Source organism: Camelus bactrianus, chromosome 11 (genome assembly GCF_048773025.1).
Source record: "Camelus bactrianus isolate YW-2024 breed Bactrian camel chromosome 11, ASM4877302v1, whole genome shotgun sequence".
In the NCBI taxonomy this organism is placed as follows: domain Eukaryota; kingdom Metazoa; phylum Chordata; class Mammalia; order Artiodactyla; family Camelidae; genus Camelus; species Camelus bactrianus.
Window position 1 is genome coordinate 57,984,213 of NC_133549.1, and position 13,535 is coordinate 57,997,747.

The following is a 13,535-nucleotide window of genomic DNA, read 5'->3' on the forward strand; positions in this document are numbered from 1 at the left end:
GGGTCTGACCAATGCCCATGACAGAAGACTCCACATCTCTGAACCTGGCAGCCCACTCACTGAGCAATAGGGAAAAGAGAACTAATCATCAGGTGTGAAGGCCAAGAGCCCACTTCTGATCCGGCTGCAACCCCAGGCAGGAGCAGATGCTTTATTTCAGCTGTTACATCAATCAGTCAGCCTGAAATTTATGCGTTTCTAACATGAAATTTTAAGAGATTCAAATTGTAAATCAACTATACTTCAGTAAAATGTTTTAATTAAAAAGTTAAATAAATAAAGTGATGCAAAATTTAAATAAATCTCTATCTGCAACCCCTTGAGATGGACTGCTGAGATCTGAGTCACAAATTAGCCATGGGCTTGTGGGTTTGTTAATTTGCACTCCTGGGTTTGTCCATCATGGTAGGCTCATAGATGGCATTCAGAAACATTCCAAAATGCCATACATCAGCCTTTGATGGTTTTAAAAACTAAATGAGCCAGAAGTATGTGTCCATGATTCTCATGAAGCTCAAGCATCAGACAAAAAAGGCCACCAAAACAAAACCAAAAACCAAAAAACACCTGATAGATACACAATGGATTCAGTTTAAGGTGTGTTGAATTTAAGCGCCTGAAGGCAATAAGTGTTCACAAGAGCGAGAACATGGGTAGCCTGAAGTCACCCTAATAACTAGCCATCCCAGTAAAAGGGATTCCAGGTACATGAGGCTGATCGAGCTACAGAGTGGGACGAGGCTGGCACTCCAAAGCAGGTTTCTACATGCCAGCCTCTGTGGACGACCACCAGAAACATCAGGGAGCTAGAGGGGTGAGGTGTGCGTCACCGTGAAAGCAGGGCTGGGATCTACAGCAAGCAACCTGCAGATCCCACGAGGCAGTTTGCTGTCAGGAATAAAAGCATGAGCTATAGTTTCAGCAACGCCTAGATTCAAGTCACAGCTTTGTCCAATGTGCTACCTGAGACCTATTATCCCATCTTTTTCTATCTCAGTTTTCCCATCTGTATAATGAGAATGCATCCAATTCAACAGATGTTTACTGACCATCTCTGCAAGCCAAGTCCTGTTTCAGGCAAGAATGACATCAGTATCTACCTCATAAATTGTTAGCAGGATTAAAAAGAGATAAGGAATCTCAAGTGCTTAGGACAGTGCCTGGGGAAAGGGGTATAATAACTCATCAATACATGTTTGTTGTTGTTTGTATTTGTGGTGGTATCTTTCACCTTGTTAGGTAATTCAGGAGGGAAACCAAAGGGAAAAATGAGTTCAGTTCTGGGCACGTTAAGAAGCACTTATGGTCACCCAGGTGGAGATGCCCAATAGGTCCTACACGTGTGTCGGTGTGAGCTCAGGAGACATAATCTAACTGGGTTTGATCTCAGCATGCATTTCCCATTTAAACCCCACTTCTGGAGCGGGGGGTGGGGCAGTCAGCATCATTTTTATTTTGAAGGAGTCAATGTCCTGATTTCAATTAAAATGAACCACCAGTAGATTAGGTCATTGGGTTAGCTGAGCAATGAGAAATTTTAAAATCCTTTCTGAAAACTGGAAAACCACATGGATCAAGAAACCTCAAATCTAAACTTATTCCCTGCCTCTGCATTTTGCATTTTTTGTAATTAAATTTGTATCAGTAAACACATATCCAGGTTATAGGTTTTTGAGTAGTTTTCAAGATAAATTAATATTATCACTCCTGTTCCCTAAAGAATTACAGAAAGACAATTTTGGAATATTGTTTACTTGAGTTGCTGCTACTGTATCTAACATATACAACACTTTCTGCCTAGTAAACATTACCATCTAAATCACAGAGAAACATAAACACATAAATCTTCAGGGTACACTGTCACTGACCATTTTAGAAGTTCAATAATAACTTACATGTACTCTCCTAAGAGACTTTTACAGTTCTTTTTTAGTATTTTCACTGTTTCAATGGTAAAGATAAGGAATAAATGACCTCCAGTTTAAAAAAATGTATCACCAAAAGCCCAAGGAAAGGAAAATCACAAAGTCACTGGGCTAGTATGTTGCTTACAGTATCATTTTGGGAGGTGTAAACAATTTGAACTCACCCATATTTTCAGCATTATAATGATACTCAATAAATGTAAGTGCCTAGATGAAATTCAGTAACTATCTTAAATACGTTTTAATTTCACATGGTAACTAGCCTAGCAAAGCAAAGTCCCAAAGGAAAAGGAGGGAGTAGGGACCACTAGATTGAATGGAGACAGAGAAAGACAACGTGGCAAGGCAGTGGGTGGGAAAGAGGAATAGCCAGAAAGCCGTGAGGGAAGAAAAGGAATAGAAACACAGACACACCACGCGGTGGGGGTGGGTGAGAAAGCAGGCAAGGCTAGGTGACAAACGTTGAGTTCTTTCTGAGGAATCGTGCAGTGAGGTAAGCTTCTAGCCTGGGGCAGACTGAGGTCTTTACACACTAGCAACTTTACCCTAAATCAGAATTGTACTGTGGGCTACCATAACATGCCTGCACCGGGGACAGGTGTGAGATCTCCAGATCGCTGTCACATGGGGAAAGGAAAGAAGTCTATTCTTTGCATTGTTCTGTAGTAAACCAATGAGGCAGGGGCAATTCATACTTTTGGAAGCAGTTTCTATACAGCACCACACCAAATGCACAATTTGGGGAGATAAGAAGAAACAATCTTACAGACAAATCTACCAGGTGACTAGACAAATCTTTTCACTTTCCTCTGATTAGTGAAGACTTACTTCTTTGCCTATATGCACACTGTCAAAGAACAGCTGAGAAAGAGCCAAGGAGAAGGGCCAGTAACCAGTGTCTCATCTCTGAAGGCAAATTTTCCCCTCCCTGTGTCACAAAAGTGGAGTCGAGTGCTCAGCTGAGCTGTGGGGATGACAAAAGAGCAAGTACCACGCACAACAGTGTCTGAGATTCAGAAGCACCCTCCGCATACACGGGGAAAGCTGGGTGCTGTGATGCTGTCATTTTTCAGTCTCAACAACTCCCCACGTCTTCTAGTCGATTCCTACACAAATGATCCCCTCGATGGTACAGCTGATAAAAATCTGCTAGTAAGGTAACAAGAGCCATTTTCAAAAGGGGGTTTTCATTTACAAGCAGATGTGTTTTGAGAAGCAGAAGGGAAATCCTATACAAAGCAAACAGGAGGACGACTGAAAGAAATTCCAACCTTCAGTGCAGATGGTGTCTTTAGAGGCTCATTTAGTGTCAGCTCGGAAAAATTAGTCCAAAAAGCTGGACCCTCAGTTCCATATAAGGGTAAGGAAAAGTCTGATTCTAGGGAACTGAAAGAGACAGGAGAGGTTGTCCACCTTGGGCTGGGGGCTGTTTAGGGCAATGTCAGACAATAAGCATCTAGGCACACCATCTGGTCACTTCCAGACTATTCTTAACAAGCATGAGAAAATGAATAGCCAGAAAGGAAGGCTTTTAAATGACTGTAATATCCAAGAAATTATAGGCAGGGGAAAGGAGGCATATGAGAACTCTACTGGATGCTTAATTTTCTATAAAACCTCTTAAAAATAAAATCTGTTAATTAAAAAAATAACATGACTCTAAGCCTACTGGTTAAAAGCCCAGACTCTGAGATGCCACATGCTCATAGCTGTTATGTCCTTGGCCAGATGAGTCTCTTCAGAGTCCTTTGTAAGAAGCATGGCAAGAACAATTGGGACAATGGATACACCACAATCCTTGACCTGACTTAAAAACTGAATTAAAAAAAAATTTTAATAATCACCTGTGGTTTATGCTGTAGGACTGATTTTCCCATCCTTATAAGGCAGTTATAGAAGTGGTATCAGAGAATTACACTGTCATTTATGGATTCTGAAATCATTTTTTAAATGCTTCCTTTGGAAAACAAGGGGTTAATGTGACGCTCCCTCTTCCAGAGACTATGACGATGGTTATAAAAGCATCAGAGAAAAGTTATTCATAGTAAAGCTCTTTCCTAGCCAAGTCATGTCACAGGTTTAGCACAGGATAGATTTTATGATAACAAATGTAGTTTCAGCTTTAATAGGAGGTAATTATTCAACCCTCAGCTCTATAGATTATTGCTGTTATAAATACCTTTTGCTTAAGGGAACTAGTGTAATGTCAATCATATGCAAGACCCTAGAGAGGACCTAGGGAATAAACGGTACTAAATGTCATTTCTACACCTTGACAGTAGTTATAAATTATGATAGAGTAGACACTTAAAGGCAAATGTAAGCATTTTCAACTGGAGGGAAGGCACTATAAGCTCTGAATACAGTAAGAATGCCCAGTTTTTAAAATAACGATAGCTGACATTTATTGAGCCTTTACCACGGGTGATATGCGAAGAAGCTCCTAGGTATTATGCTATGTCATTCTCACAACAATCCTAAGAAGTCGATCCTATCCTTTTTCCCTTTTTAAAGAAAAGTTAACTGAGGCAGAGAGGTCAAATAACCTCTCCAAGTTCGCCCAACAAGCACATCAAGTACAAAGAGCTATGCTTCTGAAAAAGGTAGAGCAATGAATATAACTGGGGATTTCCAGAAATCTACAGCATGGTGTTCATCCCAAGACTTGCTTAAAAACAAAACCAAATGATGGTTGGGCTACATATTTTGTAAAGGATAAAAAAGACTCACTTAATGATATGCCCCAAAGAACAGGGTTGAATTCGTTTCTTAACGACAGACACATCAGTACTAACCCTTGCAAACGGATCCTGGATTAGTCTCATTTTATGTTTCAGAAATGACATGGAAGAGGAAGTACAATCATGAGTCTGAGCTCGCAGATGATGTTAGTATTTTTCAAAGAGTAAAATGCTAAGCACTGAAGAAGCTCCCAAACCATGAGCAGACTCCATTGTGGCAGATGACCTTCCCTGTGGGCCAGGAGGCAATGCAGCTGGAAAGAAATGAATCCACCTACTCTTGGCAAAAAATAAGCACTAAACTATCAGTTTGATACGGAATAGGATTTTTGGAGCTCTTATAGAATATAGTTATATGACATAAAAGCCAAGAAAAGAGTGAGCATCTCTAGGAAGAAGATGGAAAGTAATCTAACAAACATAATTACTTAGTAATTATTTTATAAAACACCCCCTGCCCATATTTTTCAGGCATGCATTCTTTGTTTTTTAAGTTGAGATCATTGTTGTTTCAAGTGTAGGAAATAAGAGACAGATCTTTTGTACCGTTGGCCCAATTTCCCTCAATGGTATCATTTTGCAAAAGGATAGGATCTGTGCCCATTTTCACAAATAAAATTCTACCACTTGACTCCATCTGGGATACACTAGTCAGGTCAGGTAAAGACACATCGAGAAAGGCATAGGGGCCTGGAGATGGTTTAGATCAGAGGTGCTGAAATGACTACAGGAACAGAGGGGCTGCACCAGGTTAATCTAATGCAAATCTAGGTCTCTTCAGTCCAACAAAACAAAGTCAGAGATGGACTGAAAACTGACTTTAAAACACATTAGTTATGTGGAGTGTATACAGGCCTCAAGTTCTAGAATATGAGAACTATGTGGACTTAACATTTAGGCAGATGGCAAATGACACTGTTTGAAATACTTAGACCATGGAGTCTGATTGGGGAAACTCCTCCCTTCCTCCCTTTCCTCCCAATCCCCCACCACTCAGCACCAGGACCATCAACAAGTTACATTAACTCTGTAACATCATGTCCTCATCTTTCATCTGGGGAGATAACGGCACCTGCCTCACAGGGTGGGTGTGGAGGTAAAATAAGAAAATTCATGTAACAATGCCTGGCGCAAGTGAAGAGGTCATTGTTAGCTAATGTTGATGCTATTCATTTCAAGACCTTTAAACTTTGGCACTACTGACATTTTGGACCAGATAATCATTTACTGGAGCAATGCAGGGCGGGCAGAGGATCTTGTACATTGTAGGATGTTCAGCAGCACCCCTGGATCCAACCTACGAGATGCCAACAGCACTCCCACAGCAAAAAAAGTCTCCAGATATTGCCAAATGTCTCCAAGGGGGCAAAAAAAAAAAAAAAAAAAAAATCAACCCAGGTTGAAAATCACTGCTTTAAGGGAATCAATTTAGGACAAAAAGATGAAGTACCACTTTCTACAATGGTAGCCATCTTCAAGTTAAAGCAACTGGTGCTACTTACTGAAAACACAAAAAGGTTCAAGAAGGACTTAGAAAAAAACACAAAAACATACACAAACTCTATGTATACAGTTTCTAAAAGACAGCTGGAATTCTGTGCACTTCCGAGGTTGAGGTAACGAAGACCCCCCTTCTGTTGACTGTCAGAGACCCTCTAGGGCTGCTGCAGGCAGGATGAACCATCGTGTGGATGGTCAGCCCCACCTAGTGGGATACTGGAGATGCTTCCTGTTCCCGAACCAGATTATAAACTGGACCTGCAGCAAGAACACCTTTCATGTTGCCCTTGGAGGGGTGCTGTGTTCTAGAAAGTGTTCCTGAACCTCCCTGAACATCAGAATCATCAAGGGAGCTTATCAAATATGGGGATTTTCAAGTCTCATCTCTACAGTTTAATTCTGCATCTTAGGCTGAGTAGCCCAGACATCTCTGAGTTTACTAAGCACTCCAAAGTAACTGGGAACTTCTGATCAGGTAGACAGTGTCTTGAAATATGACAGAGAAGGTCAATTTCTCTTTGACTCTACCCCAATTCAATTTCAACATTAGGAAGAGACCTACAGATCATGCAGAATTTGTTATGGGAATAACTATAGGCTGTAAATAGATATAATACATCAGTATTCACCAATAAGCAACATTAGCACTGAGGCTCTTACCCTAATGGAAAGTTCAATTTGAATATCAAGATTTTAGAATAAAGTAAGTAATTAGGTATTGCTTTGAAACTATTACTACTAGTAATAAGTCTTCATTATCTCCAGCAATAGCTTTTGCTAAAAACTATCACCTGTGGTCAGACAGCACAGGGGTTACTAAGCTTAGCCATATGGAATGTCAAGCAATCCTTGTACAAACTTTGAAAAAGACAAGCAGCCAAGAAGACAATCTTCATTCCATTTTCCAATAAACACCACCAGAATAGACGCTTACTAACGCCACAGTGGAAACATTTGCTGTAAGAGGCTGTTGATTAGAGGGATTTTGAGCCTAAGTACTGTGTGGGTTTCCAGCTCACATTATGTGGTTTGCAACCTACAGGTATGGTGAGCAGCTGTCCTGGACTGTCTGGAGTTGAGGATTTCCCAGCATGTGGAATTTCCAGTGCTAAAACTGGGACAGTCGGTTACTCTCTGTGCAGTCCCAAGGCTGCCTTGCAGCTGGTACCCCCTCTATCACTTTTCCCTAAGAGTCTCTACATCCTTCAAGTTTGTTCCTGTCTCCATGCCATTCATCTCTAGCTCCAGCTGAAGCAGCTTTCTCCTCCTGAAGTAGAATATCTGAGCCAACTTGTCACAGACACTGAGTTCTAAGTCCACGTGGTCTGTGAGCTTCTTCCTGCTGATCAAAGAGAACCTGATCTTCTCTAATTCAAGACACTGTCCATTTAAATTATGGTGGTTCCCAATATTTAAGAATTTTTATGAACTATAAAGACTCCAGGACTTCCAACCCTAGACTGTCTAGAGAATTCCCATATACAAAAGCTTCCTGGTAACTGTGATGTGCAGGAAGATTCAAGAATACTCTCTGTAACACAGTGCCCCTCCGGATGCCACACAATCTGCTCTTGCTGCAAGTGTAGTTTGTAAGTGGATTTCTAGAACAGGGGAGCATCTCAGGTATTTTACTAGATGAGATTCATCTTTGTATCCTATAAACACAAGTTAAAACTCAATATTTTGATCTCAAGACATAGAGAATACAGTATTCTGCTCAGAACATCATTTCAGATGCCCATAGTCAAAGCTGAACAACTTTACTTAAGGCATGCTTTAATCAAGTCTAAAGGACTTAAGTTTGAAACCTATTTAAATCACACCAATTTATATCTCTGAATGTCTGCTGTGGATGGTTAATTGGTAGCATATTCCATTCAGACATTCCTGTAACAATCACCTGTTGGATCTTGTCCTTGTTATACCAAATATTGACATCAACAAACATTAATCCAAATTTTAAAAATATATGGCCCAGGACAAGATTTTAGACTGTAGAAGTTTTTAAGCTACTGTAATTTTTTACAGACTTACGGCCATCTGTGCTAATCTTATGCAATCACACTGTCATCAGGGCTTTGTGCTCACACAAAAAAACTATAGCTTCAGAGTGTTCAAAGATCACTCCAGATATCCATGCACAGGCCCTGAGTTAAGAACTGCTGACCTAATATGAGCATAAATTTCTTCCTATTGAGTAACACATGGACTAGAAAATGCATGGCGTTCCTGTATGAGTATCTTGGAAGCCAATGAGACCAAACCACCCCTTAACTTGAATCGTGAAAGCCTCTTCCAAATGCTCACCACTTTCACAATATTCCTGCCAAATAAAAAGACTTGTTAGGTCCCCGAAAACATCCAGTGAGCAGTTTCTAGATTTTGTCAGGGGGATTTCTGATAAAACTAGAGCACCAAATAAAGCATTCCAAGGTTCAATTACAGGGACTGGGACTTCTTCACTTTCCCATATCAATTCCCATGTGGTTATTTTAGCTAAATGAGATTCCTTATTCATAAACTCTGCAAAGGTGCAAAACATCAGGATGGGTTTTATCTCTGAACACCTGCAAGAAGTGTTCTTGCCCAGTGCGTGTGCACATGCACGAGCACACACACCCCGCAAACACACACTCAACACAGGGTGGAAGCCTCTCTTTTTCATAAACTCTCTTGGAAGTCTCTGGAACATCTCAGATTCACTTACATTTTAAAAAATCCCTCATCCAACCAGCAAGCCTCCTCTGTAAGGCGCCTTCTGCCCATTTCCATCATTTGACACTTCTCATGAAATACACTGATGGTTTCTTTGTGTGGGGGCCATCCCTACACCAACTCAGTACACATTTCTATTTTACAAAGAGTGTGCTAATAAGTTTGTTCAAAATCCTGTCCATCCAGAATGAGAAAATGTAAAACTATTATTGACCTTTGGGGAAAATAAGACATATATACATATAAAAGTCATGATTTAAAAAAAAAATATATATATATATCCATATCCAGCATGCAAAGAATATTTTATTGGACAGTCTTTGCCAGATCCTTGTGAAGCTATACAAAACATCAGATAATTCAAAACTTAATGTGTGTTTGGCTTGAGACTTCTTTGTGTTTTGTATGTTAATTGTTACAGAGAGTGGAATAAGGGGTTGGTGGAAGAAGAAGGGTATTGTCTCATAATCTGACTCAATTCCCTAATTGGTCTGACATTGGCTCCTGCCCAGTGTTACTCGCATCTCATCCAAACACAACAGCCAACAGAGTAGAAGAGCTCACCAGGCGTTAAGAACAGCCAACTGGCCACCTGCATCCATAAGGAAATAATTTTCCACCTACCAGTATGGTCACACTAGGCCTCAGTGTTCTTACTATGAATGGTATTATTTCACAGGTTTAAGGATTTAATATAACAGCTATGAAGTGCTTAGAACAGTGCCTGGATCAGAGACAGTCTTCAATAATAATAGTAGCTACTACTACTAGCTATCATTAGCCACTATTACTAATATACATTGAAACACCGAAGATGACTGTCCTGCCTACTTAGACCACGTGGGTTACACAGTAATGTCTTAAATGCACTATTGCTAATGATACTGAAATAGGTTACCTTTGTAAATCTCTTCCTTCAATTCCTGGCGATAAAGGACATCTCATGAAGCAAGCTAACCTAAGTCTATTTCTACCAACCATTCAGAAACCAGTCTGTAAACCTTTGACTCATTTCTGTTAGATAAGCTATGTTCTCATTTCTACTCATGTAAATTAGTGTTTCTTTCCTATCAAAGTCCTCCTGGGGAGCATTTGCCTTTTGCTTGCTAGCCAACCTACTATTCCTGAGATTAAAACTAGAGAAACCAACAGACAAATGAGACTCAAGTGTGAGACTTTTCAACACAGAAATTAATGCTAAAAAAATGAGACAGAAAAGACAATATAGGGTCAGAAGGAGCTGTATCACTCACCTCCACCTCCCCTGGGTTGATGGATCCTCTTATAAGCAGTTAACAGAAGAAATGAAATAGCAATGTTGAAACTCCCCCAATCTCTCAATCCTTCAAAAATATCATGAGTCTCAAGACAGCACAGATACTGTAAATCCAGTGACATGAGCATACCACTTGCTTGTCACAGGAGACCAAATAGGAAAATGAAGACAAGGAATTGTGATGGATACTTTTCACCTGACAACATTTATGGACATCTGACTCTTGGCCCCCAGTTTGAGAGAGAGCTCTAGGCTCCAGCAAGTCTTAATTCCTCCTGCTCCCTCTCAGCTCCCCGGGATCCCTTCAGCCTTCCCGTTGCATCAGGCACTGTTTCCCACAGGGGCCACATTCAGGAGGAAGCAGCAAGGGGACTAACCTGGCCCGAGAGTAGAACTGAGGACCTCCCCAGCCCAGCCTCTTACCTGCAGCATCGGCCCCCTCGGCGGGCACACTCTGGGTCAACGCGGGGGCTGGGTCCTTGACTGCCGGCACCTGAGCAGCTTCTTCCTGGTTTGTCAAAAAGGCAGAGCACAGATCAGTTTCCAAGGCTTGGAACTTCAGCAAGGAATTCTGCCAGCAAAAGCAGAACATCAGGCTCGCTCAGTTCGATGCCTAACACCCAAGGCTGGGTTTGCAGCTCCTTTCTCAGCACCTGGCACAAAGGGGGTCTCGGCCTCAGGTGCTTCAGGCTGAGCTGGTGGTGCCAGAATCAGATCCACGTTATTCCACAGGCAGCCTCAGTGTCCGCTTCACTTAAATCCTAATGTATATAGGTATCTGTGACACTTGGGATTGGTGATTTCGTCAGCAAGAGACGCTGCACCCAGAGAACCAATCTGAGACGTTATCTGCTGCCTGGATGCTTGAGGCTTTACGCTTTGCAAGTGTTTCATTCACTGTGCTGACATCAGGAGCGGATGACATTAGGCCCCTCCCAGGCTACCATTCATAAAAGCCAGCATCCCTCCACTGCAAAGCCTGCAGCAGACCGCAGTGCACAAAGAGTTACTGCTGCAGAGTCTGCCTGGCATCTGGGAGGTGCTTCGGGGCTTCCTTATCTACATCTGCATGTGGGCTGCAGGAGGGTGTGTGCGTGCATGAGTGTACGTGTCTTCTGAAGTTACTTTACTTTTCTCACACAGGATGGCTACAGCTGCCTTTCATCAAGAGCAGAGTGGAGGGATTGAGGGACATGACCTTGGCCCCTCAGTATGACCCAGCCACTGAGGGGAGAAACAATTTATCTTTCCAAACTCCCAGCACAACCTCCCCTCCACCCGCCCTTTTTTTCTCTCATTTTAAATTTCTCCCGTGGTCCTTAATAAGAACAAAGTCATACAGACTGACGCAGGGACCCTGCCGCGACGCAGACGCCCAGCAAATGCACTCCCCCGACCAGGTGAGAGTGAGCCGCTCCGCGTCCCTGGCAGAAGGGAAGCTCTGCAGCCCTCAGCAGCCCCGCCGCCCGCTGGGGTCCCGGCAGGGGTGGCTACTGGAGAGGAGCCACCGGTCCTTTTCCCTACCATGACCCCCCAACACACGCTCACACACATACACACACACGCACACACGCACCTACTTACAGCTTGCCCTGCACATAACCCATTCCCCACACACCCATATCCTGCATAGCCAGCTGCCACACTGACCTCCATACACAGTCCATCCCATACACCCCTCACACCGGATTCTGCACACACTCTGACTCCCTGCCTTGTGCACACCTTCACCCCTGTATTCCACACCCTCGTGCCCAGCCCCCCACCTTCATACACACTCTACTCCACATATACTTTTAACACCCCATATACACTCTCCTTCCTACTCCCACTCACCCCTTTTATCCCCTGCTCCACACACACACAAAAACAGCCTACTTTATATACACCCCACACACCCTCATCCCCACCTCCCACACTCATGTCCTATACCCACACACACCCACCCCTAGTCCCCCTACATCTGGCCCCCTCCACACACACACCCCCTCATCTGTTCTGTGAGTGTGAGTAAATATGAACAGCAGTGTTTGAAAAGCCACTCATTGAGGAATGTCTTGAATCTGTTCTCTCTTGGCAAGTCTGTAAGTGGCAGGTGCCTCGCAGACTCAGGACCTCTCCTCCCCTGTGCACAAAGATGGAGCAAGACAGGGCACAAGCCTCCCTGTGCTCAGGGGCTGCAGCCGAAGAGCCCATAGCTCGGACGAAGCCCCTGCCTGCCACCAGGCCTTTTTTTTTTTTTTTAAACAGCTGCTGCTTCTTTTCTGGGACGTTCTCCCAGCAGCTAAGTGTAGAAGCGAGAGCCCAAGGTTACTGACAGGAGGTACAGAAGGAGTAAGGGCACCATGTCTTGGGAAAGATTTAGTAACCAAGGAGGTTACTGGAGGCGAAAGGAATGATTCCAGGCAAACTTCGTACTAAAGGACCTTGGAAATCAGAGTGACCTCTCAAAAAGAGTACAACTCTACTGAAAATTAAGAACTAAGACCCCGAGAATGTTAGATGGTACAGCTGCTACAGAAAACAGTATGGTGCTTCCTCAAATAGGTGGTTCTAATAATAGGCAGTTCCTCAAATATGGTAGTCCTAAACACAGAGCTGCCGGGTGACCCAGGGCGCACACTGCTGTGCATACCCCACAAAAGAAATGAAAGCAGTGACTCAGACAGATATTTGAACACCCAAATTCAGAGCAACATTATTCAGAATAGCCAAGAAATGTATTACGGACTGACTTGTCTCCCGCAAATCCATGCGTTGAATCCCTGACCCCCACTGTAACTGTATTTGGAGACAGGGCCTTTAAGAGGAAACTAAGGTAAAATACGGTCATAAGGGCCAGGCCCTAATCCAATGTGACCAATAAGAAGAGAGAGAGAGAGACCAGGGATGCACACACACAGAGGAAAGGCCGTGCAAGGGCACGGGGAGAAGGCAGCGTCTGCAAGCCAAGGAAAAGGCTTCTGGAGAAACCAATTTTGCTGGCACCTTTATCTGAGACTTCTCACCCCTAGCACTGTGAGAAAATACGTGCTTGTTGCTTGGGCCTCCCAGTCTGAATTATCTATTTTTTTTTTAATGGAGGCCCTAATGAAGTATTAGCAGATTAATACAAGGTGGAAGCAACCCAAGTGTCTATCTACCTGATAAACAAACTGCAATATATACATACAATGGAACCCTACATTTAGCCTTAAAAAGGAAGAATACTTTGATGCATGCTACAACACGAATAAAGCCTGAGGATAATATGCTGAGTGAACTAAAAGGGCTTAATGAGCACAGTGCTTCAGACTAGGAAGATAAAGTTCTGGAGATGGATGGTGGTGATGGCTGCACAACAATGTGAATCTGCTTAATACCACCGAACTACGTATT

General features: G+C 42.8%; 1 protein-coding gene across 6 annotated transcripts in view; it reads right to left on the minus strand.

Moving 5' to 3' along the window:
* FAM13C (family with sequence similarity 13 member C) overlaps nucleotides 1-13,535 on the minus strand; it is a 114,869-nt gene that overhangs the window by 29,178 nt on the left and 72,156 nt on the right. For all 6 annotated transcript variants that reach the window (XR_012510235.1, XM_074374045.1, XM_074374047.1 and 3 more), the window contains one exon: nucleotides 10,581-10,665. Coding sequence is in view for 5 of the 6 variants with exons in the window: in XM_074374045.1 (XP_074230146.1) it covers nucleotides 10,581-10,665 (85 nt within the window). In the remaining variant the exon portion in view is untranslated. The remainder of the gene's footprint in view (nucleotides 1-10,580; nucleotides 10,666-13,535) is intronic.